Source organism: Notolepis coatsorum (assembly GCF_963971535.1).
Source record: "Notolepis coatsorum genome assembly, chromosome: 2".
NCBI lineage: Eukaryota > Metazoa > Chordata > Actinopteri > Aulopiformes > Paralepididae > Notolepis > Notolepis coatsorum.
In genome coordinates, this window is record NC_140166.1 from 70,417,431 (window position 1) to 70,445,073 (window position 27,643).

The 27,643-nt window shown below is 40.8% G+C and overlaps 1 protein-coding gene across 1 annotated transcript; it reads left to right on the forward strand.

Moving 5' to 3' along the window:
• Positions 1 to 2,528: 2,528 nt before the first annotated feature.
• LOC311246680 (myosin heavy chain, fast skeletal muscle-like) lies at positions 2,529 to 24,054 on the forward strand (the record flags this gene model as incomplete). The annotated part of the gene is made up of 39 exons (XM_084336879.1): positions 2,529 to 2,735; positions 2,826 to 2,969; positions 3,067 to 3,223; positions 3,312 to 3,339; positions 3,437 to 3,542; positions 3,646 to 3,738; positions 3,826 to 3,889; positions 3,970 to 4,068; positions 4,192 to 4,295; positions 4,825 to 4,963; positions 7,986 to 8,104; positions 8,305 to 8,454; positions 8,561 to 8,731; positions 8,826 to 9,126; positions 9,347 to 9,417; positions 9,512 to 9,599; positions 9,715 to 9,832; positions 9,912 to 10,035; positions 14,346 to 14,482; positions 14,576 to 14,831; positions 14,939 to 15,181; positions 15,270 to 15,446; positions 16,387 to 16,532; positions 16,646 to 16,736; positions 17,852 to 18,241; positions 18,328 to 18,454; positions 18,534 to 18,652; positions 18,748 to 18,944; positions 19,037 to 19,220; positions 19,312 to 19,477; positions 19,593 to 19,717; positions 19,860 to 20,168; positions 22,314 to 22,517; positions 22,623 to 22,748; positions 23,094 to 23,264; positions 23,374 to 23,478; positions 23,600 to 23,695; positions 23,796 to 23,927; positions 24,034 to 24,054. The coding sequence occupies 39 exons, from the start codon at positions 2,529 to 2,531 to the stop codon at positions 24,052 to 24,054; spliced, it is 5,805 nt and encodes a 1,934-aa protein (XP_084193005.1).
• Positions 24,055 to 27,643: the final 3,589 nt, after the last annotated feature.

Here is a 27,643-nt window from a genome sequence, read left to right on the forward strand (position 1 = left end):
ATATATTAGGATATATTATATCTTAATATGTGAAACAATTATTGAACCTTTATTATGAAAACACACGTGTTATCTTGTTGATTGTAATATTTTGTAATTGTATTAACTATTAATGCAGCATTAAATCCACTGAATACAAAAATTAAACATGTTGTATATGAATAAATGAAAATGAAATACACAAAAAATAATCAATATGGTATAAAGGCACATGATCTAGCACCACAGTAGTGGGTGATGATAAAAAAAAGCAAATATAAATCAAAAACCATTTGACTTTTTGAGGAGATGCCCACATTTAGTTTTTGCTTGGCTTGCAGAGTCAGCTCTATATAAGACAGTTGAGAGCGAGATGGAGGTAGTGGAGTGGAGGAGTTCTGTTCCAGTTGGCGGTAAGTGACACAGATGCTTCAGCTGCCATTAGTGAAGGAATTGCATGGGAGATGTTTCAGTGCTATTCATTTCATCACAATATTTGTCTTCGTTTTAAATGTATAAGGGCATTTTCCAGTATAATGTTTTCCAGTACAAATTACTATGTGACATAACATATTTGTATCTTTAACTTTTAATAAAATTGTCAGGGTGCTATTTCATTCAAAATGGTCTATATTATTAAAAAAATTTAAATACTATGCAAGGAACACATTTTTAACTAAAACTAAACTAAACATAATTAACTAAAACATGCAGTATTTTGTATGTATGTACACAGTAAATATATTATGTAGGGGAGAATGGGGGATGTTGTCACACTTTTTACTCTAGTGTGAATTGCTCATGATCAAAACATCTTTCAATAGTTATTCCTACATTAAATTGAAGCTTAAGATGTTGGCTTGAAATGTGTATCCCTCTCATTTTCCAACGTATTGTAACAAAGAGTTAATCACCTATCAAAGACACTCTGACACATTGTGACAACTAACCCCATCATGGGGATGGTTGTCATACACTATGGGGTTGGTTGTCACCATGTGTTTTAAAACTTTTAATGGGGAAATCTTAAAAAGAAGACAAGATTTAGATTTCAGATAATGATTGAAGAAGTGCGTCTTTAGTCGACGGCGAAAAATTGGACGGGTTTCGGCTGTCCTAACTGGGGTGGGTAGTTCATTCCACCATTGTGGGGCAAGGACTGAGAATAGACAAGAAGGCAGAACTAAATTTTAAAGTTTAATTGCATTGACAAGTTGACAAATACATAACTTAATGCATTTTAATGAACATAAACAGGAAACACATCTTTAGGCCATCCTATATAACAAAATAAGAACACAATAAATCGGCCTAACAATAATAGCCTATACACAACATGTGACAACCAACCCCAAATAAAATGTGACGACCAACCCCAACTGGAATGTCTTGATAGCATCAAGGCTAACAGCCATCTAACAACTAGTTAACTAGCTAACAACAATCTAAACTATAGCCATCACACCTTTTAAGGGTAATAATTGTTTCATTATAAACCAATTGTGTAAAAGCCTAGAAGAAAAATACTGAGGTGCGGAATATTTACAAATGGACATGAAAAACACAAAAAGTCCTCTCACCTCAAATTCAGCTGTTTCACTCCAAATATGACAATGTAAGTTAGGTGAACTCTGACCCCAATTCTGGACATTTAAATACCAACGTATGGGAGGCAGGATCCTCTGGTGGTGAAATATAATGAATGTGACAACCTACCCGTGTGACAACGTCCCCCGTTCTCCCCTATGTATCATGAATGACGGTATTGTAAAAATCCATACCTTTGACGGTATACCTTCATATTTTGGTATACCTCCCATCCTTCAAATAATTGTTCTTTGGGGAAATAATATTGGGGATGTGTCCATAATTCAGTGTGATCAAATTAAAATTAATATACTGGGGGAAAAACATATAACTCAAGTAATAACGGAATAACATTAATACATGATTATTCTCTCAAGCAGGGTTCTACATTGTGAAAAGTTCTTCTGTGATCGGGTAGCAACAAGGTAAGAACAGAACATCCTACAACCTGCCATTATTTCTCCAGTAGTCTTCTGCAATCTTTACCCCAGTGGTGGTTCAGAGTGAATTTAGTTTTGTTTCCACATCCAAGTTGGTCCTAGTGTAGGTTGTGAACTTAAAAAATTGTCTTTCAGTAATATGCTACAATAGAAAACAAGACTAACATTTATTTTTGTTATGGGAGATGTGGCTGATATACCAATACACTGCATGCAATATAGTTATCTCTTGTGCCAAAAAACTGGCGTCATGATAGACATCCAATGTACTGCAACCTTTTAGTCGGTTCAAACTAAAATGAACAAGGACACAAAGTATCAAAGATGCAAAGAATGGTGACATTAATAGGTATACTTCAATGTATTCATGAATGAGTGGTCTATGAGGTCTAAATATATACACACATAAGATAGGAGAAAACATGGTATCTTTTTGTCAGTCAAATATAAAAGCAGCATGTTTGTTAGTTTTAATCTTAATGTACTAATTATGTTTTTGTCTGTTGACAGGAAGCCGCCACCATGAGTACAGACGCGGAGATGGCCATTTATGGCAAGGCCGCCATTTACCTCCGTAAGCCAGAGGCTGAGAGGCTTGGAGCTCAGACCGCACCCTTTGATGCTAAGGCCGCTGCTTATGTGGCTGATAAGGAGGAGCTGTACCTCAAATGTACCATCCTGAGCAAAGATGGTGCCAAAGTCACTGTCAAAGTGCTTGACACTCAGGAGGTAAAGTAGGCTGAAGTGTTTCATACAGAATTCAAAGCAATACAACTTGCAGATGACTCGGTAAACTGAAATTGTGTTTCTGTATTTCAGGAGAAAACCGTTAAGGAAGATGATGTTCACCCTATGAACCCTCCCAAGTATGACAAAATTGAGGACATGGCCATGATGACCCATCTCAATGAAGCCTCTGTGTTGTATAACCTCAAAGAGCGTTATGCCGCATGGATGATCTACGTAAGATATTCTCAAATATGAGTAAAAGGTGCAATATTAATTAATGAACCTTAAGATAACTTACTGTAAATGTTCCTGAATGTCTATTCCCCTTCAGACCTACTCTGGGCTGTTCTGTGCCACTGTGAACCCCTACAAGTGGCTCCCAGTGTACGATGCGGATGTTGTAAATGCCTACAGAGGCAAGAAGCGTATGGAGGCCCCACCCCACATCTTCTCTGTCTCTGACAACGCCTTTCAGTTCATGCTTACTGGTATGTCCTGGTCATGAAAATCCTATGAATTATTATTTTTGGTTTGGTTAAACAGATAATAAATATGTATTTTCTTTACCTTTCACAGATAGGGAGAACCAGTCTGTTCTTATCACGTAGGTTTCTCATCTATTGTTCATCAAAAATATCAATATAATCAAAATGATTGAAATTAGTTTGTGAGTTTCTCTTAATTCAATTATCTATACACAGTGGAGAATCTGGTGCCGGAAAGACTGTGAACACCAAGCGTGTCATCCAGTACTTTGCCACAATCGCAGTGGGAGGTGGAGAGAAGAAGAAAGAATCAAAGATCGAGGTAAAATACTGAGAGAATATACTGAAAATGGAAACCACAGACATTTGAACAAAGAGTGGACATTTACTGATATGATTGTTAAAATGTGAAAATGTAATTATAGGGGTCACTGGAGGATCAGATCATTGCAGCCAATCCCTTGCTGGAGAGTTATGGCAACGCAAAGACCGTGAGGAATGACAACTCCTCTCGCTTTGTAAGTTGAATATTTTCTTTTCTATCAAATATCACTTGGGCATTACTTGGTTACACAATAATAACACTGTTGTGGTCTTCTGAAAAGGGTAAATTCATCAGAATCCACTTCCTCCCAACTGGCAAACTGTCCAGTGCTGATATTGAAACATGTAAGTATAACATTCACATACAAAATTAAACAAGTGACATTATTAGTAGGCTAGATATTTATTATGACCAAACCTCATAGATCTGCTGGAGAAGTCCAGAGTGAGCTTCCAGCTTCCAGATGAGAGAGGCTACCACATCTTCTACCAGATGATGACCAACCACAAGCCTGAGCTGATTGGTGAGCTGAATAACTTATTAACCGATAACTTATATAACTCATCTTAATTGTCAACAACAATGGTCCATAATCATTTGAAGGAAGCAGATCCAGTCTAACTTATTTGATGTGTTTCCACACCAGAAATGACTCTCATCACCAGCAACCCCTATGACTTCCCCATGTGCAGTCAGGGTCATATCACTGTGGCCAGCATTGATGACAAAGCGGAGTTGGATGCCACTGATGTGAGTGATGTGTAGTAATCTACCTACAGATGTTCCAACTTATTATATTATTTTGTATGTTTAAATGTTAATTTAAGAATAATTACATTAGGCTACATATGCACTTTCTCAAATTGCCATAAGATGGTAAATGACTTAGAATTAACCTGACCCGTCAGATGGTTTGTTACACAGAAGAACCATCTGGGATGTATAGTTAGCATGAATTTTCAAGATGAAAAGCAAGTCAATACATTGCATTAAAGCAAAACAGCAATGATCGCTTATCCACTTATCCAAAACATTTTAATTTAAAAACCTAGTTGGCCTGAAGGAAGCACTATGGAGCTCAAATTTAGAAGGCCTTCAATTCAACACCAAAATTCTAATTACAGAGAAACGTACAGTAGCTGACATATCCAGCTTTCCTTGCTCTACAAGTGTGCCTTTAACCCACTAGTCCACAATAAAGCTCTTGGTCACTTGTCTGCATGTGGCTGACATTCTTATATATTTTTTCTTTTACTTATTTCAACTTCTTTTCATACAGGATGCTATTAATGTTCTGGGCTTCACTGGTGAAGAGAAGAATTATATCTGGAAGCTGACTGGTGCTGTGCTTCACCATGGCAACTTGAAGTTCAAGCAGAAGCAGCGTGAGGAGCAGGCTGAGCCTGATGGCACAGAGGGTGAGTATTAAAACATAGGTTCACTATTTTTCAAACCAGCCCTTATGTTGCTTCCCATCATTTATAATCATGCATCGTAAAATCTCACTGATAGATTTAGTGTTGAGAAACATATCCCTCCACTGCAGCTTCTCTGTGGACTTAATTCAGTCTCAGTCTAATAGGGAGGTGTAGTGGTTAATGTATTTGTGTATAATGTTAATGTATTTCCCCATTGCCCATTTCTAAAACGGTTCGTTTAAAACAAATAAAGCATGGACATTGGCATGGTGTACCTTTCTGTGCGTATTCATCCACAATCTATAGCTCAACATGAAAATATTCGCAATTAATCGTAAAGGTAGCAAAATAACAACGTTTATGTTTTCGTTCGCTGGGAAACTACACTGCTATTTGGCGCTGCTGACTGACGTCACCACAGCGTAGACGCCTGGCTTTAGTCGCAGACCTAGGATCAGATTTCCCTTACATTCCATAAGCTTAACAATTCGTACAATGGGAAAATAACTGACCCTGAATCTGTGGCTAGTATCTCTCTGGTGATCATAACCATTTATCAGATGAAGCCAACCACCATTTCTAAAAGCAACAACCACGTTATCATTATTTGTATTCACTGCATATTAAATCACTGTAAATACTAATGTAAATCATTGTTTCGTTGTACATATTGTGTATAGTCTATAACGTTATTGTTTTTACGGCGGGCTCTACATGCCCCAATTTAAAATGGTTATCTCCTCTTTGTATACTTTTGTCCTCACAAACAAGGGAACTTATAGACAAGACAGTAGTAGGCCTAGTTATAAGGTTTTTGAGCTTGTAACGTTCACGCTAGTTAGCTATCATGGTATCAGACGGCCGTGACGTGTAGCTAGCTAGCTTGCTAGCCGGCATGATGTGTGCAGTCAGTGCACAGGTCTGAGAAGAGGACCTGCACATTTTACTCTGTCCCGAAATGCCTCTACATGCCCCGATTTAAAATGGTTAACGACAGTAGACATTGCTAACGTCTAGTACGTTTAGCGAGGTAACGTTAACGTTAGCTAGCTAGCTAGCTTGGTATCAGCTGGCCGTGACGTGGATTAGGCGACAGCACTGAACAGGCTGCCTAGTGAACAACAGGCTGCCTACTGGTAAATGTAGTTCTTTTTTTACGACAAATTAAAAACCTTATAACTACCTTTATTTCAACCAAAAATGCTTAAACAATAATGTTAGTGGTAGAAGGGAACTCATTTTGTGCAAAAATGGAAGCTTGTCAATTTCCATGCGGCAGAATTGTTACAATAGCCGATAATCCATTTTCCCAATGATAAATCCCTATACGGGTGGAACAACCAGTGACGTCAGACTACACCTCCCTATTGGGCTTTACTTTTATAGTTTAGACCTTCAAAAACCATGATAAATCTACTTTTTGAACTCACAGTATATGTTTACAGTAAACGTTTGACTGAAACACAAACCATGCTTTCTATCAGGTTATATTGACTTAATATTGTAAATATGTTCCCTTGGCTACATCCACGCAAGAAGCAAACATTGTGCTCCTACATTTTTCTCCCCCAAGAGGAAAAACTATAGTTTAATCAAAAGAAGGAAAAATCTACAAATGTTTTATAATTAGCCGTAACTCCAATGGAATACATACATACTACAAGACACAAGATACAAAATCACAGTCTGTTAAGTCAAGGGAAAGTGTTCAGCCTGGTCATGATGAATGGGTTGGGTTCAGATTGGGCAATTATTGGAGGATGCTGCTTACGCCTCAAAAATGTACATTCACAATCCATTGTGGTAATTAAAAGAAAAATCTAAAATAACATGATTGTTTGAGCAAGTATCATGCAGAATTTTTGCAAGAAAACATTTTCAGTGATACAATCCTGACTTTCACACAGGCACATTTGCCTTGGGCTCTGTTTTTGTTCAAGTATTATATTCCATCTTTGCTATGCTAGTATGACTCTATGGCATCATGCTGTCTCTTTGCTATGCTGAACCCTAGGTATTATGCTATCCAGGCACGTGCACACATAGAGCCCAATGGGTGCTCGAGCACCTGTCCTTTTGAGCCTCTTAAAAAAGTGCCCTTACATTTTTTTGAAATATTTTCTTTTCATTTTTTTTTTAACCGTTGCGCATATAGACTGCCCTTCCAACTGAAAAATGTCAGGATAGAATCAAAATATTAGGTAAAGAGAGAGAGATGCCCCGTATTCCATTGCAGTTTGCACGGCCTCCTCAGTGTGCCTCTCCGCGGACCTATATATTGTATGCATACTGTAGCGTGGGTGGTGATGATGATGATGATAGAAACCGCTGTGGCGCATACAGTTGAATGCTGGTATTACACTCACTGAGGGACACGAAGAAGTGAAGTCCGATGGGATTTGGGAATCTCAAATACAAATCGGGATTGGAATAAAAAATGCATTTATATTAAACAATAAAGAATATACAGCACTTCTTGGGGTCTGTAGGGTAAGCACTTATTCCCTCCCCCCTGAACATTTATGGAGATGTATGGGCCTTTTAAGTCAGTGATAAAGGTGTCTTTCAAGGATAAGTGAGCTCCTGCACTGATTATTATAGTTCAATATTCAATATTTGATCACCAAAACCCCCCAAAAAGCATAAAAAGGGGGCCCCTGCCCAAAAAGGACACCCAAAAAATAGGCTTGGTCGCGCGCTTGGTTAGAACACACACAGATATACTGCCCTTTTCAGCCGTTGAGCACATGCCCCTCTAAAGTCCTGTGCACGTCCCTGATGCTATCTATTTGCTATGCTAGTGTACCTCTATGGCACGCTGTCTCTTTACTATGCTAGTGAAACTCTATGGCATTATGCTGTCTCTTTGCTATGTTAGTGTAACTCTATGACATTATTTTGTCTCTTTGCTATGCTAGTGTGACTCTATGGCATTATGCTGTCTCTTTGCTGTGCTAGTGTGCTAGTGTGAATCCAATATTCCTGGATATTTCTCCTGAATGCGTTTTATACACATTTTCAGAGGCTGACAAAATCGCCTACCTTTTGGGCCTGAACTCTGCTGACATGCTGAAGGGTCTGTGCTACCCCAAAGTGAAGGTCGGAAACGAGTATGTCACCAAGGGACAGACTGTGCCTCAGGTGAGCAAGATACATTACATCCTTCCCCTTCTATGTATTTCACACACAGGTCACAGCAATTATGTTGCTTCACATTTTCCTGTATACACTATTTCCAAAGTAACATTTTGGAGAGTGTGTGCAAGTGGCAGACTGACAGCATTGGAGTGCTAATGTATGTAGATACATGCATTTTAATTCAATCAAATAATTTTTTTCAGGTCTATAACTCTGTTATGGCCCTGGCCAAGTCCATCTATGAGAGGATGTTCTTGTGGATGGTCATCCGTATCAACCAGCAGCTGGACACCAAGATGCCAAGATCGTCTTACATTGGTGTGCTGGACATTGCTGGGTTTGAGATCTTTGATGTAAGTATGCAATTATAGCAATCTATAGACTGCCTAATTTCATGGAACGACATTTCCTCAAGTAATGTAGGAGATTAGGCTAATATATATTTCCCCCAACTGACAGTACAACAGCATGGAGCAGCTTTGCATCAACTTCACCAATGAGAAACTGCAACAATTCTTCAACCACACCATGTTTGTCCTGGAGCAAGAGGAGTACAAGAAGGAGGGTATTATCTGGGAGTTCATTGACTTCGGCATGGACTTGGCTGCCTGCATTGAGCTCATTGAGAAGGTACACCATAACGTTGTGACTTATTGAAATATTCCTTAGAATGCCACAAGGTGTGTCTAAATGATCTGTATATCTCTTTTCCACTTTTATAAAGCCCATGGGCATCTTCTCCATCCTTGAAGAGGAGTGCATGTTCCCCAAGGCTTCTGACTCTAGCTTCAAGAACAAGCTGTTTGACCAACATCTTGGCAAGAACATAGCATTTGAGAAACCAAAACCAAAAAAGGGAAAGGCTGAGGCCCACTTCTCCATGGTCCACTATGCTGGAACTGTGGATTACAACGTCACTGGATGGCTGGAAAAGAACAAGGATCCACTGAACGATTCGGTGATGCAGCTTTACCAGAAGTCTTCCGTTAAACTGCTGCCTGTACTGTATCCTGCTGTAGTTGAAGGTACGTCATTATGAGAAATATACTTTTAAGTGTGATTATTAAGATTTGTACTTTGGTCTAAGAGACAATTATCTCAACTTCTAACTATCCTCTGTGTCATACTAATTGTATTTTCAATGCTATCAATTAAATTACATTGTCCAACAAAAATGTCCAGCATAATTCCATTTAGATAATAATGTTGAATCTATAAACTGATGATGTATTATCAAATTATTAGAGACTGGTGGTGCAAAGAAGGGAGGCAAGAAGAAGGGTGGCTCCATGCAGACTGTGTCCTCCCAGTTCAGGGTAAGATCTAACAACAACACTTGTTGACTTTTTGGAATTAAATACAAATAATTGCTTTTCATGAATAATATTTGGTTTTGATATGCATCTACAGGAGAACTTGGGCAAGCTGATGACCAACTTGAGGGCCACCCATCCTCACTTTGTGCGTTGCCTGATTCCCAATGAGTCAAAGACTCCAGGTACACTAACAGTTAACATGATGTCTTATTATGATGTGCTTTAGTGATTTAGTGTAGTGGAGTGGTAATGAGTCATTACATTGTCGTAATAATCGTGAAAAAATCTTCTCTGTAGGTCTGATGCAGAACTTCCTGGTTATCCACCAGCTGAGGTGTAATGGTGTACTGGAGGGTATCAGAATCTGCAGAAAGGGATTCCCTAGCAGAATTATCTATGCTGACTTCAAGCAGAGGTATCCATTAACTCTCAACAAATTTTGAAACTTACAACTACCTAAGTGCTGAACATGACCATGAACTCTTTCACAAAAGGTACAAAATACTGAATGCCAGTGCCTGCCCTGAAGGTCAGTTCATGGACAACAAGAAGGCCTCTGAGAAGCTGCTTGGTTCAATTGATGTGGAACATGAAGATTACAAGTTTGGGCACACCAAGGTAAAGAAAATACTAAATGTTGATTGACTTAATTGAATATGATGGTCTGAGAGAAGTCTCAATACTGACTGTATGGAGGGTGTCCAGTATAACCTAATAACCAGATAATTACATATAATTTATTTTCTTAACATACCAAACAAGTCGTTGTATTTACCTGCTGAATCCATTTAGACTAAGATATTTCTGAGTCGGGTACTGCCCTAGTAAATGGACTGCAATTATACTGGAGAATTTACCCCCTTGATTCATTTGGGTTGGTGTGAACACTGGAATCGAACTTGGGTGCAAACAACCACATCCTGGTCCACCTGTTTGAGGTGGTCTCAGTCTGCTTCCAAGGAAACCCTGGAGTGGTTTGTTTGATGTGTGAAAGCAATCTGAAAAATATACCTGAAAACTGAACATTTAATAAGCTGATTGGACAGTTTTCCATTTATTTCCAAATATACTGTACACTTTTTCATCATCTAATCACAATGCTATTATTTCCACTGTGAGGTCAAAATAGCCACATAATGTTGTGATACTAAACAAACCTTGCATGCATCATTCATATCACAGTAGTGTGTGTATAAGTAATCACCAAAACATTTTTGTCATAGGAAAGAAACAGTTGTGATTGACAAAATGGCAAAATGGCTGTATTTATATAGCGCTTTTGTTATGGTTTGTAACCGACCCCAGGGAACAGGCGAACCTCACAGCTTTTATCAAAAGCGCTTTACAATTTGTTCCTCACATTTTACCCATTCACTCACACATTCACACACTGATGGCAGAGGCAACCATGCACGGTGCCAACCTGCTCATCGGGAGCAATTATAGGGTTAATCGTCTATAGCTCAAGGGCACTTCGACACCCTGGCCTGGGAGGAGTGGGAATTGAACCGGGAACCTCCAAAAGACTGCTCTACCTCCTGAACCACTGTCGCCCCCACGACAATGTATGAGGTGCCGATTGGGAAACAAGTCTGTCGAATACAAGACACCACCTATCCAGTTATCCTGCGCGACCCAGTTGGTCCACGCGCGCCGCCTAGTTGGTGCGCCGATTGGGACAAAAGCCTGTCGAATACAAGACACCACCTATCCAGTTGGACCGCGCGCGATACCCAGTTTTGGTCTGCCAGAGAGGACCAAATGGCCCGCGAGAGAGGCCCAGATGGGTCCGCACAAGGCCAGATTAAGAATTCAGAGGCCTCTGGGCCAGACTCTTGTGGAGGCCCCCACACACACACACACGTGCACGCACGCACAGTGGCGTTTTTATAAAACATTGGTAGGGAGGGCGACTACGTGGTGCAGTTGGCAAGGCGCTCACCACGAATACTGGAGACGCTGGGTTTGCCTGTTTGAGCCCAGCGCTCCACATTGCTTTCAGTTAAGCTGGTCATCCGTACTAATACACATTGGCAGTATTAGGGGGTTGGAAACTGATGGGTGGGGATCGGACGTTGTGGACAGCGACTCCTACAGGTCGGTTGGTGCGCCTGCGCAGTAGAATCAGGAAGCGATGGGGGCCGCGCCCCTCCAAAGCGCAGACCCCAGACGCTGAAAGATCGCGCCGCGCAGGTGAAAAAGATGCGACTGCTGTTACCTCGAGTATCGGAGGGGACTCGTGCTATGTATGACTTAGTCCACATTGCAGCCGGCTTGTGGGAGGCAAGAAACAGTGTTCGAGACAGGGGAGGGTTGAATTGGATGATACGAAATTGGGATGGGAGAAAAATTGAAAATGGGAGAAAAAGTGGATAAAAAAAAATAAAACATTGGTGGGGCAGCCACTAACCAAGGCTACATACCATGATACCAGGCAAACTACAGTAATCAAAATGACAGTAATCATTGTTCACAAATTTCGCACCACATATCAGGCATAGGCTACAGGTAAGCCTGCATTGTTAGTCGTGAAAGCAAATTAATCTGTCCACGCTGAATTAAACCCTCTATTTTCCTCAGACTTTCCTTTTTTTGGATTTATCCATGGTTAGCTTACTGGGTGGTCGGAAACGCAAGATTAGTCACTTGCAGACGGCAGGGAGAGGCACGGGGTGTGACGTACTGTATATTTTAGTTTTTGTTGACTAAATATTTTAGTTGATGAAATATTTTTTCATTTCAGTGTCACAGTATGACATCGATCTTCAAAATAATAATAATAATAAAAAAAAAATATTTAAACAAAAAACAAACAAAAAATGTGGAGGCCCCTCGTCACTAGAGGCCCACGGGCCGCGGCCCAAACGGCCCGGTCGTTAATCCGGCCCTGGGTCCGCGGGCCACCCAGCAGACCAAAACTGGGCCAAAACGTATTTAAAAGAATAAAGTGGTGTACTCCTGAATTTCCCCAAGGGGGCCAATAAAGGAATATCTTATCTTATCTTATCTTATCTTATCTTATTTTATCTTATCTTATCTTATCTTATCTTATCTTATCTTATCTTATCCTTCACTTCCACAATCAGATCAGTCAGCATTTGCGCATGTTATATGATTCTTTCCCACCTTCCCACACAGACAGAATGTCGGGAATGGCTAGAAGAATAGAAGTTGATAGAATTCTTAACAACGGACAAAAGGTACTAGAGAACACTTAAATTCACACCCTTTAATTAATGAAGCAAACTATAATAATGTATAATAATAATAATAATAATAATAATAATAATAATAATAATAATAATAATAATAATAATAATAATAATAATAATAATAATAATAATAATAATAATAATAATAATACACTGTGTTTGTATAGCACCTTTCATACAAGAATTGCAGCTCAAAGTGCTTCACAGCAGTACAAAAAGACAGGCATAAAATGAGCACAACATTGGCAGATCAAGAGCAATGCATAAAGTGCAGACATAAAGCATAAAATAGATACTGTAGCAGTAAAATAGACAAAGTCAAGGTAAGACATTGAACATTAAATCACATCGTTTTTCATATTAGGATCTAAGATCTAGGGTTAACTCGCCGAACGTTGAGTGCCAGGACCCCCGAAAACCAGTATAGTCGGGTTTTCATTGTTGTTTCTTTTATTCGATATTTCCATTCATAAAGACATGCCGGCAGCCTGTGTTATCACTGGGGATGGGTCTGGGATCTCAAAAGGCCAATACCGCCGCCTAACACCTTGCGGCCGCTATTGCACTCCATTTGAAACGATGTGGCTTGGTGTCTGTCATTTTGGAAATGACACCAGACCACCCTGAAACTACACTCATATTCACGACGGTATAAAACGGAAATGTATGGATGGAAAAATTATCTGTTTTTTGCATCTTGACCAGAAGAAACTCAATGACAATCGACTATATTATTAGATCCATAGCTATAATATATAATATAGCTTTAGGCCTGCAAACACAGCCACGTTATCCCCATGTTAACACTTTGAGCGCCACGCCGTGTTTTCCTTTTTACCCCCTTGAATGCCACGGTCCACTCCCAATGTTAACGTTAATATCGCCTAATCTATGTTTTAAATTATGGCTATGTGTCTAATCTGCCCGTCGCTTATCAAAGAATCATTTTCCAGTCAGTGTTGTCAAGGCAGATTGGTTTTTTATCGCTTCATTTCCGTTTGAGAGCATTTTGAAAAGCACCCGTTTTCGGGTGAAAAACAGCCCATTCTGTGATAATCGCCTTTTACTGGAATATTCCATAACGTTGATATTTGTCGGCCTATTTATGAATCGTTTTCAAATAAACGCTAGATGATCAATAGTATACGTGCACGCACGTTCGAGCCGCGCGCTGATAATAGCTGATTTCATTTCCTCATGGATTTTACAGTGAAACAGATAGAGCACATATCACAAAAAAGCTTACAGTATATCTCCTCGAAAACGAGTCTGATTATCCTAACACTGATAACATAGATTCCTTACCTGACATCAGATGGTATCCAAATGGTATATTCCAATTCCTGATCACCATTCGAAAAAATCGATAAGTGTATAGATCTAACGTGTATAGAGTAGAACTCATGATCCGCGGGGCTCAGAGGATCCAGAATGAACTCTGGTAACCCTGGCTGCATCAGTGGACTGGAAAATGTGGACTGGAATTTTTTTTTTTCCCCATCCATTTTCATTGAGTCCATTCCAAAAGGGTGATTTACCATCTGGGAGACGATAGGGGGCGCTTTTTTCACATCTGATCGCCGGCGGCCCTTGGGTAGGCTAGGGTAGGCTTGCGTGATGCAATATGATTTCAGATCGCAAAAAAAAATGCTGGCATTATCCCATCAAATAAAAACCAACAAAGTCATATAAGAATATGTCATTCATCTTATTCAGGTGTTCTTCAAAGCTGGTCTGCTGGGTGTCCTTGAGGAGATGAGAGATGAGAAGCTGGCTAGTCTGGTCAAAATGACTCAGTCTCTTTGCCGTGGTTTCCTCATGAGGAGGGAGTTTGTGAAGATGATGGCGAGAAGGCATGTTGAAAACAGCCACATTCTAAATACATTGTTATGTTAAAAAACATGCTAAAATGAATTTTGAATTGAACAGCAACTCTTTTTTCACAGGGAAGCTATTTATTCCATCCAATACAACATCCGCTCATTCATGAATGTCAAAACCTGGCCATGGATGAAGGTTTACTACAAGATCAAGCCTCTTCTACAGACTGCTGAGACTGAGAAGGAGCTGGCTAACATGAAGGAGAACTATGAGAAGATGACGACAGACCTGGCCGCTGCTCTGGCTAAGAAGAAGGAGCTGGAGGTGAAGATGGTGTCTCTTCTCCAAGAGAAGAGTGATCTGTCGCTGCTAGCGGCATCTGTAAGTAGACTTCATCTGTCTAGAAACTGTTGATATATGTAAATTATAAACTGTCTCTCTGTTTATGTCATATAGAGAATAATATTATCATTATTATTGTGCCCTAGGAATCAGATAATCTGTCAGATGCTGAGGAGAGATGTGAGGGACTTATCAAGAGTAAGATCCAGCTTGAGGCCAAACTCAAAGAGACAACTGAGAGACTGGAAGATGAGGAGGAAATGAATGGTGAGCTGACTGCCAAGAAGAGGAAACTGGAGGATGAATGCTCTGAGCTCAAGAAGGACATTGATGACCTGGAGCTCACCTTGGCCAAAGTGGAGAAGGAGAAACATGCCACTGAGAACAAGGTTCATAAGTATTTTCTCTGGCTAAATTATCAAACGATAAAAAGATGATCATTCATTTATGATAACATGATTTGTATTCCTTATTCAGGTGAAGAACCTGTCTGAGGAGATGGCCGCTCAGGATGAGAGCGTTGCTAAGCTGACAAAGGAGAAGAAAGCCCTCCAAGAGGCACATCAGCAGACTCTTGATGACCTGCAGGCAGAGGAAGACAAAGTCAACACTCTGACCAAGGCCAAGACCAAGCTAGAGCAGCAAGTGGATGATGTGAGTTATGAGTTCTATAAAAATGTTGAAGAAAACAAACAGGCAATTTTAGATGAGCTGTGACCAATTTGTCATCAGGAAATTTTACATTTACAGTTTATTGCTGCCTGGAATGCTTTAACCTGAACACGAGATCCATTATCTTTATGCAATTATGTAATTGGCGGACCAGTGTTGTAGACTAATGATACATGTAGCTGGATATATGTACAAAGTCCTATGTCGAATGGACTCTGCAGTGTACAATTTATTGCTTTTCAACGTTGAACATTAGCGCCACCATCTGGGTTATTGGTGTGATATTTAGAGTGAGAAATTGCCACATCAAAATCTTTGTGGCAAATTGAATGTCTCTATTATATGATTTTTGTGAATATCACCATCATGTGACTGATTCACACAAACCTTTGGACATCTCTTTACTATCATGGAGCAAGCATGTGTGTCAAGTGTGGTGTCACTTCCTGTTTACAGTGCCTTTTTCCAAATTCGATTAGGAGTAGCCATCATACAGAAAGACCTAGAAACTTTCAGGAATACACATTTCAAGAAGCTGTGCTCTTGATGCCACACAGCAAGCGTTGTGAGAATCAGGTGAATAGTCAGGCTTGGAGGAGTGGTGGAAAGATTCTAAATGGCAGAAAATGCAATATGGCAGACATGGGTCATCCTACTGGTGAAGTTGTAGAAAAGGGATAGCTTGGATGAGCACAAAGTCTAGTGTCAATCAGATTTACGGTGTTTATCTTTGAATGTTTGGCAACGATCTGATCAACTGGCATGAAATGTGATGTGTTGTGTTGACACACCAATATCTATCATTATGTATTGGCAAACTATTTATTAACATTTTGGGATGGTTCAACCGATAAACAAAAGTATACTAGCTGCTTGGTATACTAATCCTATTGTTGACCAATTTCTAAACTTAAATTCACAGCTTGAAGGTTCTTTGGAGCAAGAGAAGAAGCTCCGCATGGACCTTGAGAGAACCAAGAGGAAGCTTGAAGGTGACCTGAAACTGGCTCAAGAATCCGTCATGGATCTGGAGAATGACAAGCAGCAGTCTGACGAGAAGATCAAGAAGTAATATAGATTGGGTTTCACTTATATACTGTACTGTATATTTTCTCATGCATGACATAATATACTGTGTCAAGATGAGGTAACTATACTGTTTTTTCTTATGAATCTTATAGGAAGGACTTTGAAACTTCCCAGCTGCTTAGCAAGATTGAGGATGAGCAGTCCCTGGGTGCTCAGCTTCAGAAGAAGATCAAGGAGCTGCAGGTGAGTACGATTATACTTTACCTCTTCAACATATTCGCCAAACATTCGCCAAACATTAGATTCTGATTGGCTGAGAGTATGGCATTTATTCATTGAATCCACCAAAGTAGTGCCAATAAGTAGTTTCGGTTCTAAATCAATTCAGAAAAATTTACAACACAACTGATTACGATTGATTTTCAATTGTAATTTACTTTACCCTTGCAATGACACTCAGTAGCGAGAGAGAGCCACAATCTGAGGCTATAGCCAAGATACAAGATTTATTATTGCCAGTGTTGGTACTAATCATTTTGTTATGATGTGGCAGCTATGTCCCAGCCCAAAACCACCAAGGCAAAATGTGTAGTTGTTTGCTGGAACATTAAGTAAGGGATAATGTATAGCTACGAGGACATTGTCGCAAAATAATTGACCGACACAGAGTTTAAAATACCGAGCCGCCTCGAGTATAGCTATACATTATCCCGCTTATTACATGGCTAACTTACTAACAATATACCTAATTAATTTTACATCGACTCGCAACACTGGTTCTGGCTCCGCTCATCGCTTCGCCCTGTCATCGCCGGCAGCCGGCAGTGTCTGATTGCACTGATGGCAGTGGGCTTGATTGCGCACAGCTGCGCACAGCGGTCATTATTGTTCCACAGAGGTCCGTTATCGGGTAATATCGGACCTCTGACGCGCGCTATTGACCAATCACAAGCGAATGTGAAAACGCCATGTAATAACAGTAAATAATGATTCCATTGCATAGGAATCTAATGTTTGTGAATAATTGTGTTCCATGCATTAGTTAGATCTTCAGGTATTGCCAGGAAAACAGAGATATCACTAGCTAAATGATTTTATTTTCAAAAGTTAAAAAGTCCATATTTTCCACGTTTTTGTGGAAATTATATTATTTGATCGTAAGCGGTTGTATGAAAAATGTACTTGGGCCCAGGAGTTACAATTTAAATGCCCTTTGTGCAGAGTGTAATGTGTGACACCTCTGTGTTGTGACATTAAAGAGTGCTACACCTGGCTGCTCCTTCATTTTCCTTCAATGAACCTATTGTCAAACTTATGAATTGCAATCACTCATCATATGAATTTTAAATCATTTAAAGGCCCGTATTGAAGAGCTGGAGGAGGAGATTGAGGCTGAACGTGCTGCTCGTGCCAAGGTTGAGAAGCAGAGAGCTGACCTCTCCAGGGAACTGGAGGAGATCAGTGAGAGGCTTGAGGAGGCTGGTGGAGCCACTGCTTCTCAGATTGATATGAACAAGAAGCGCGAGGCTGAGTTCCAGAAGCTGCGTCGTGACCTTGAGGAGTCCACCCTGCAGCATGAAGCCACCGCGTCTGCTCTCCGCAAGAAGCAGGCTGACAGTGTTGCAGAGCTGGGAGAGCAGATCGACAACCTCCAGCGTGTCAAGCAGAAGCTGGAGAAGGAGAAGAGTGAATACAAGATGGAGATCGATGACCTCTCCAGCAACATGGAAGCTGTTGCTAAGGCCAAGGTATACTAATCTACACAGTACATATACATTCATGTGTAGAACACATGTCTGAAAAAATTACACAACCCATTCAATGTGATTAACAGGGAAACCTTGAGAAGATGAGTCGCACCCTTGAGGACCAACTTAGTGAACTGAAGGCCAAAAGCGACGAGAATGTGCGCCAGATAAATGATATCGGCGGTCAGAAAGCAAGACTTCTAACTGAGAATGGTGAGTTTTTTTTTTTTTTACTCTAGCATTTTCTTTTTTTACTCTAACGTATCTAAAATAAATCAAATTTCAAAAACAGGTGAGTTTGGTCGTCAGCTTGAGGAGAAAGAAGCCCTTGTCTCCCAGCTGACCAGAGGCAAGCAGGCCTTCACTCAGCAGATTGATGAGCTGAAGAGGCAGGTTGAGGAGGAGGTTAAGGTGAGCAGAATCTTCTCAAAAAGGTATGACAGATCTTTTTCTTTGAATTATTATTGTCTCTATTTAAATTGTACTTATTTCAATAACCTTTTTAGGCTAAGAATGCCCTTGCCCATGGTGTTCAATCAGCCCGCCATGACTGTGACCTTCTGAGGGAGCAGTTTGAGGAGGAGCAGGAGGCCAAGGCTGAGCTGCAGCGTGGCATGTCCAAGGCCAACAGTGAGGTGGCCCAGTGGAGGGCCAAGTATGAAACTGATGCAGTCCAGCGCACAGAGGAGCTTGAGGAGGCAAAGTAAGTCAATGTTGTTATTTTTTACTGTACATCTCAACAAACATAGTTAATTACATTTCATAACATTGTTACATTTAATAATTGTTCACCAGGAAAAAGCTGGCCCAGCGCCTTCAAGAGGCTGAGGAGCAGATTGAGGCTGTGAACTCCAAGTGTGCCTCTCTGGAGAAGACCAAACAGAGACTCCAGGGTGAGGTGGAGGACCTCATGATTGATGTGGAGAGGGCCAATGGTCTGGCTGCCAACCTTGACAAGAAGCAGAGGAACTTTGACAAGGTACATTGATATTCATGACTTTAACTAAGGACATGTAGTGAGAATTTGTGCCGCCAAGTACTAGGTTACATTTCTCTAAATTACTTTGCAGGTCCTGGCTGAGTGGAAGCAGAAGTTCGAGGAGGGCCAGGCAGAGCTGGAGGGAGCTCAGAAAGAGGCTCGTTCTCTCAGCACTGAGGTGTTCAAGATCAAGAACTCCTATGAGGAGGCCCTGGACCAGCTGGAGACACTGAAACGCGAGAACAAGAACCTGCAGCGTGAGTCCGTTAAGAAAAATAACTGTTACTTAATACCATGATAGATGTAGATGAACACACTAGCTAGGAAAGCTGCAATGTAGTGTTTCTAATCCCTGTTTTGTGGTATCTACAGAGGAGATATCAGACCTGACTGAACAGATTGGTGAGACTGGAAAGAACATCCATGAGCTGGAGAAGGCCAAGAAGACAGTGGAAACTGAGAAGTCAGAGATGCAGACAGCCCTTGAGGAAGCTGAGGTACATATTATCTTAGCTATCTCTACATTATAATGTTATTTTGTTTGTAAATTTTGATTTTACAGTTAATCAAATAATGTATATATATATTTCCCTTACATTCGAAAGTGAACCAGGACTATTATTGGATGTATATTTTTAGGGAACTCTGGAACATGAAGAATCCAAGATTCTGCGTGTCCAGCTGGAGCTCAACCAGATTAAGGGTGAGGTTGACAGGAAGCTGGCAGAGAAGGATGAGGAGATGGAGCAGATCAAGAGGAACAGCCAGAGGGTGATTGACTCCATGCAGGGCACTCTGGACTCTGAGGTCAGGAGCAGGAATGATACCCTGAGAATCAAGAAGAAGATGGAGGGAGACCTGAATGAGATGGAGATCCAGCTGAGTCATGCCAACCGCCAGGCTGCTGAGGCCCAGAAGTCACTGAGGAATGTTCAGGGACAGCTCAAGGTACTGGATGAGGAACCTTTGTATTACGCTGTCACAGTATAGTCCTCTATATGCTAATTAACCAGTGATCCAAAATATGAAAGGTTTATATGTATGTCATTATATTCTTAACTCATTGACTGCCACACTGTTTTTCCATCTTTACTCCCTGGCGCTTTGTTATTGACCATTTTCACAATGTTTGCGGACCCATCGTATATTCTATATTATAGCTATGGAGACAATAGTATGGATCATTTGACAGACACTATTTATACTCCAACAGGGACAAAGCTGTTTATTTCTACATACCTTCGTTTGTGCGCTATACCACGCAAAAAATCACCCCGTTTCACAATAATCCAGGCTGGTTTTCTAGATTGTGAGATATAGTGTTTTGTGCGGCGTATGTGCAAATCTCGCGGCTGCTCGCCTGAAACCTATATTATTGCCACGTCAAAGGTAAACACGACCATGTTTCTTCACAAAGCCATCGGGGTTGGGGGGGGGGTTCCGACGCTGCGATCATTACAAAAGCATGTTTTATGATGGGTTCGGTAAAATAGACGTTACCTTTCTCAGTCTCCACTCTTACTCCAAGTGTCTTGAATCACAACAGGATCGATACATATAACGTTAGGTGGTCCTCATCCGTTGTCTTCTTCTAGTCTGCTCGGGCCAGGCTATACCACAGAGTCGAATAGGTTTCCTCTTTTTTTTTGTATTTTATTTTTTTTATTATTTTTTAAACAAACATATAAACAAACATGACAACACACGATAAGATATACAAGCATTAATTAACAGTGCATATCCAATGAAATTACCATTTAGTAAAATGTCTTATACAGGATATACCCCTAATACCAGCTATCTAATACCCTACACACATATGCTCTAGCTCGTACCCCCCCTCCCGGACCCCCCATTGGATAATCCATCCATTATCATTTGCTCCTAACCAGACACTACCATTATATGCTAGCTTTTATTCTCTCCACCACTTCTAACCACATTGTCATTTTGGATTCATTGAGACCCAAAATTCTTGCTGTAGATATTTCTTGATAAATCACATCGAGATATGTAAGAATCCAGACCTTCCGGCACATTTTCTCCGGTTGAAACCATCGTGATGCTATCAGCTTTTTAGCCACTGTGATACCAGATAAAACCAATCTCTTTAGCTGTGGATGTACTGCATATTAAAAAACATCATTCAGCAGTAATACAGAGGGGTGTACAGGTATATTCAGAGTTAAGAGATTTGATAATTGCTGGGTCACTTCTTTCCAGAATATCTTAACTGGTGGGCAGTCCCAGTACATGTGCATAAATGTCCCCTCGTCCCCATTTGTACATAAGGAGCATTTGGAGTCTTGTTTAAGACCCATTCTGTTCAGTCTTATAGGAGTCAAGTATGTCCTGTGAATATAGTTAAGATTGATTTGTTGATGGTCCGGGTTCCTTGATGTAAGTCGAACATTTGCCCAGGCTTCTTGCCAATCAAAATCTATTTCCAGGTCTGGTATATCCCTCCTCCAGACTGAGTCTAGGTGGAGGGTTTCATACGAGGACGTTAGTAATTGATGATAAAAATCTGAAACAAAACCTCCCGATGTCTCTCTTTCATAGAAAAATGTGTGGTATCTGTGGTGTACAATTGGTATCTTTAATGGAACACCGTGAGCCTTCAAACATAACAATAACTGTGCGTAAAAATAATATGTGGAATCGGTGAGATTAAATTTTTTTCAAATAGGTTTCGTCCATAGTTTGACTATAGTATTTTTATGATTTACCAGAAGTGCTGAGTCCAACATAGTCTGGTGGAAATGCACCTTATCACCCATAATCATCATCCATATAATCTGTTTTGTTTTAGAAAAAGAAAAAAAAGGAACAAAAAATGAGATATCTCATTTTTGGCGCTCAACCGCTGGCTCTCAGAAACAAGATATCTCGTGATTGGCGCTCAATGAGTTAATTGCTGTTTACATTTATTTTTGTATTACTGTTGATGTCCACCACTTGCATGAGCTATTGTAAATTAAGCTCCAATTCCATGGCTGCCTGAAGCTGAAAAGCATGTATGGCATACCCTTAATTGTAGCCACATTCGGACCTTTTGTGATAATTTCAGTCACCTATGTCTTTTAACATTAGGATGCCCAACTGCACCTTGATGATGCGCTCAGAGCACAGGAAGACCTGAAGGAGCAGGCTGCCATGGTTGACCGTAGAAATGGACTCATGGTGGCTGAGATCGAGGAGCTGAGAGCTGGTCTGGAGCAGACAGAGAGAGGCCGCAAAGTGGCTGAGCAGGAACTGGTGGACGCCAGTGAGCGTGTTGGACTGCTGCACTCTCAGGTAAACAAACAACATTATCTGATCATTTGTTTTTAGGCATGTGTTTCTTTGGGTTATGTGTGAGCCATCCTTGAAACTCTTATCTGTATAATGTTTTTCTTTTAGAACACCAGCCTTCTGAACACCAAGAAGAAGATTGAGACTGACCTGGTCCAAGTCCAGGGTGAAGTAGATGACAGTGTTCAGGAAGCCAGGAATGCAGAGGAGAAGGCCAAGAAGGCCATCACTGATGTGGGTTTACATTTCATATGAGTTTCTTTATGGCCAAGAAGGCCATCACTGATTTGATTTGAAATCTTTATTTCGAACATCTAAATAAACACAAACAATATGAAATCAAAACAAATAATTGATCTCAAGAAATTAAATAAAAAAATAAACAAAAGCAAAACATAACTCAATTTACATGTTCGAAAACATGAAACATGAAACTGATGTGGGTTTACATTTCATATGATAGTTTCTTTATGGCCAAGAAGGTAATCACTGATGATTTAATTTCTTCATGTAATTTCAGTCAACAATGTAACATTTTCTCATGACATTTCTAGTGAATACAAATTATTTATCTTATAGGCTGCCATGATGGCTGAGGAGCTGAAGAAGGAGCAGGACACCAGCTCTCACCTGGAGAGGATGAAGAAGAACCTGGAAGTCACAGTCAAGGACCTGCAGCACCGCCTGGATGAGGCTGAGAATCTGGCCATGAAGGGGGGCAAGAAGCAGCTCCAGAAACTGGAGTCCAGAGTAAGATCAAATAATAGCCACATGTCAAGATATATATTGTTGAACTAATGTAGTCATCTGTACAATTACAGAGAAACGTGGATTCTTAATATTTTATCCAATTCTGAAGGTGCGTGAGCTGGAAGGAGAGGTTGAGGCTGAGCAGAGACGTGGAGTAGATGCTGTTAAAGGTGTCCGCAAATACGAGAGGAGAGTGAAGGAACTCACCTACCAGGTATGTCATGTTCACATTCATGACAACTTGATCATCATTAGTGTTTCTTTTGACTGAAGGAAAATATTGAACGATTTCTAACTCATTTAGCTGATTCATTTTAATTCCTTGCTTCCATTAGACTGAGGAGGACAAGAAGAATGTTGCCAGGCTGCAGGATCTGGTCGACAAGCTGCAGCTCAAGGTTAAGACCTACAAGAGGACGGCTGAGGAAGCGGTACGTTGTTTTAAGTCAAAATGCTCTACTTGTCTTTCTTCATGCTTTTCATTCTACTCTTAGTATTCCTAAGTAATACTGATCTATGAAACTTCCACAGGAGGAGCAGGCCAATGGTCACCTGTCCAAGTGCAGGAAGGTTCAGAATGAGCTGGAGGAGGCTGAGGAGCGTGCTGACATTGCTGAGACCCAGGTCAACAAGCTGAGAGCTAAGACCCGTGACTCTGGCAAGGTAAATGTGAATATGTTATCTGTGAACATTCATACAGTGGATTTTAAGTATGATAAGACTCAAAACCTTCCATTGGATATTGTCTCAATATCTTTATCTTTTACAGGGAAAAGAAGCTGCTGAATAAGCCTCCAATCTGGACAATTGAAAACATGTTATATATTGTACAGTAATATGACAACATTATCTACTGTATTTCAATAAATGTTGCTTCAAAATAATTTTGTTTATCCTTTGTTTCATTACCATGTCCAACCAGTGTTAATTTCGTCAGCTATTTAACATTTTTGTTTTAGTCTTAGTCATGTGTCAAATGCTCTTTTTCGTTTTCATCATATTTAGTCACCTTCATTTATTTTTCGTTTAGTCAGTTTTAGTCTGAGCATTTTAGTCTTCGTTTAGTCTTGATTTGTCTTTTTTGTTTAGTCTCGCCACTCAGTTACAGCCTCATAAATTGGTGTGAGCAAAAAAAGCTAACGATAGTACTAGCTGGTTAGACTTATGTAAGCTTTTTAATGTGTTATATTGTGGTGGATCAACATAATCTACAGTAGCGATCCGTCATGCAGTACTGTAGGGAAGAAAGAGGAGAGAACAGGATCGATACATAGAACGTTAGGTGGCCCTCATCCGTTGTCTTCTTCTTCTAGTCTGCTCGGGCCAGACTATACCACAGAGCCGAATAGGTTTCCTCTATAGTTTGACTATAGTATTTTTATGATTTACCAGAAGTGCTGAGTCCAACATAGTCTGGTGGAAACGCACCTTATCACCCATAATCATCATCCATATAATCCATTTTGTCTTCTTCATAATATCTAGCTAGTTCGATCTAGGCTATCGCCATTGTCGAACGTTAGATTGCTGTAGTTTGCTCAGTGCTGCCATGCCACTGCTGGGAGTGCCCTAGTGATCCCTAGTGATTTGGTTGTGCTCAGCCCATGCAAATCATAAGGTAGGCGATACGGCCACCTGTCTGGATTCAATCGTCATTGCAGGTCCCAGCCACACTCACAAAGGCCGATGCGAGTGTTTAGAATAAGAAAATAGAACAAAAGGAAAAAGGAACTAAAAACGAGATATCTCATTTTTGGCGCTCAACCGCTGGCTCTCAGAAACAAGATATCTCGTGATTGGCGCTCAATGAGTTAATTGCTGTTTACATTTATTTTTGTATTACTGTTGATGTCCCCCACTTGCATGAGATATTGTAAATTAAGCTCCAATTGCACGGATGCCTGAAGCTGAAAAGCATGTATGGCATACCCTTATTTGTAGCCACATTCTGACCTTTTGTGATAATTTCAGTCACCTAGTCTTTTAACATTAGGATGCCCAACTGCACCTAGATGTACATAAAATCCATGAAAAATTTCAGTCTGGCTGTTCTGAAGGTCCAGATTAACACATAAAGTCCACGTTTATTATTTTGTATACTTTATATATTGTTTATGTATATAAGATATATATTTCACGTCGTCTATTTACCTAACAGTATTTTATCATTCGCCTCTTTGCATATGTTCCATTCCTAGCGCCGTAGGCGCGCGCGCATGCACCTGTAGACAGCTTGAGCGCATAGTGTGTGGGAGCATACTTTTGGCGCAGTTGTAAACAGACCACAACGTATCTGACGAGAGAGCTGGTCGGCTAGTTAGATACAACAACAATATTGTCGAGCCACCATTGGAAGAGCAGAGTGACATGGTTTGAGAGAAGTGAAGTAAATAATAATTTCTATAGATTTGCAGACGGGCAAATAATAAAGCAACGTGGAGAGACTTTGGGCTGAACCCAGCTGCGTTCTGGATTCAACGAACTACTACTGACTACATGCGGGTTAGCCTTAGCATAAAAGGGCTAACTAGCTAGTGACCATGCCATCTGGCTTTTGGAATATTAGCTATTAAACCTGCCATCGGGCGTTTGGAATACAGGAACCAGGTCCGTACGAGACCCCCTATCCAGCGACGACAGGATTATACCACGTTGGTCTGCAGCTCTCTGGAGTAGGAACTCCAGAGAATATCGTCTCCATCCTTCTCTTGCTCCCCCCGTGCTGTTCACTCCGTCTCCCTCCATTCAGAGCTCCAACGGTCTGGTACCAGTAGTTTAGGAACGATAATTACTTCGGACATTGTTGCATTGACATTATATTAGTATCAGGAGATCTGTGTTATATGATATGTATGTTTTTGCTTTAATATTAAAGTGATTATTTGAACTTGGTATCACTGTCCCCTCACAGTTAATAGAGTGTCCGCCATTTTGTGTACATTTAATATCTGGCTAATTAATATTTAGTAGTTGTCGAACCTATCCTTTAAATACAGTCAGGGTCGTGTAGCCCCTTAGCTACACTGGCGTTAAACCGCGCCATAGCACAGAAACAGCCCTCCTGAGAGTTCTTAATGATCTCATTTTAGCTGCCGATTCTGGAAATCCCTCCATTCTCGTGCTTTTAGACCTCACAGCCGCCTTAGACACTATAGACCAGACTGACCTACTGCCGCGTCTGGAAAAATATGTTGGCATCACAGGCGTCGCCCTAAGCTGGTTCAAGTCCTACCTGACTGGCCGGAGCTTCTCAGTCCAGCTTGGAGAATTCTTCTCTTCAGCGGCCCCTCTTACCTGTGGTGCCCCAGGGGTCGATACTGGGCCCCATCCTTTTTTATTATATATGTTGCCCTTAGGCTCAATCATTGCGAAGCACAACATGTCCTTCCACTGCTTTGCCGACGATATGCAGATCTATTTACCCCTACAAGCAAAAGGCACGGTTACATTACAGCCACTGTTAGATTGCCTGGCTGACATAAAAATATGGATGAGTGCACATTTTCTCAACTTAAATGAGCGCAAAACAGATAATTTTATTTAGTAATGATTCGGTTGACCCTACTGCCAATGCCCTAGGCCCTATGGGCTCAAATATCCGCTCCTCTGTCAGAAACCTTGGAGTAATCTCAGACATTTTTTATTTGACAAACAGGTTAGCTCTGTGGTTAAAACCAGCTTTTTCCACCTCAGACTCCTGGCCAAGACCAAACCATACCTCTCTCAGAAGGATCTGGAGAGGGTGATCCATGCCTTTATTTCGACCCGGCTGGATTACTGCAATGCGTTGTATGTTGGCATTGACCAGTTGCTGCTCTGTCGCCTGCAACTGGTACAAAATGCGGCTGCCCATCTTCTTTCTGGTACCAGGAAACGTGACAACATCATCACCGGTTCTGGCTTCACTCCACTGGCTCCCGTTTCCGTATCGATTTAAAACTATTACTATGACTGTTTTTAAAGCACTACATGGGCTGGCTCAACTGTACTTAGCTGAGCTCCTGCATCACCACACCCCATCCAGAGCCCTAAGGTCTGCTGACCAGCTACTGCTGGATGTGCCTAGGACCAGGCTCAAAACTAGGTGAGATCGAGCCTTCACTGCGCTGCGTTGCAACAAGGCCAACCCGGGTTCGATTCCCGGACCCGGCTTTCTTTGCCGAATGTCTTCTCCTGCTCTGTCTCCCATTCCTCCTCTCTCTCTCTCTACCGGACTGTCCGGTAGTAAAAACCCAATAAAAGAAAATCTACAAAAACATAACTTGTCCGAAAGGACAAGTAACATTTAAAACACACCTCTTTTCCCTGGCTTTTGACCAGAGTTAACCTGCCACTTATGACGTCCGCGGTTACTCTGGACATTTTATCCAATTTTCCTG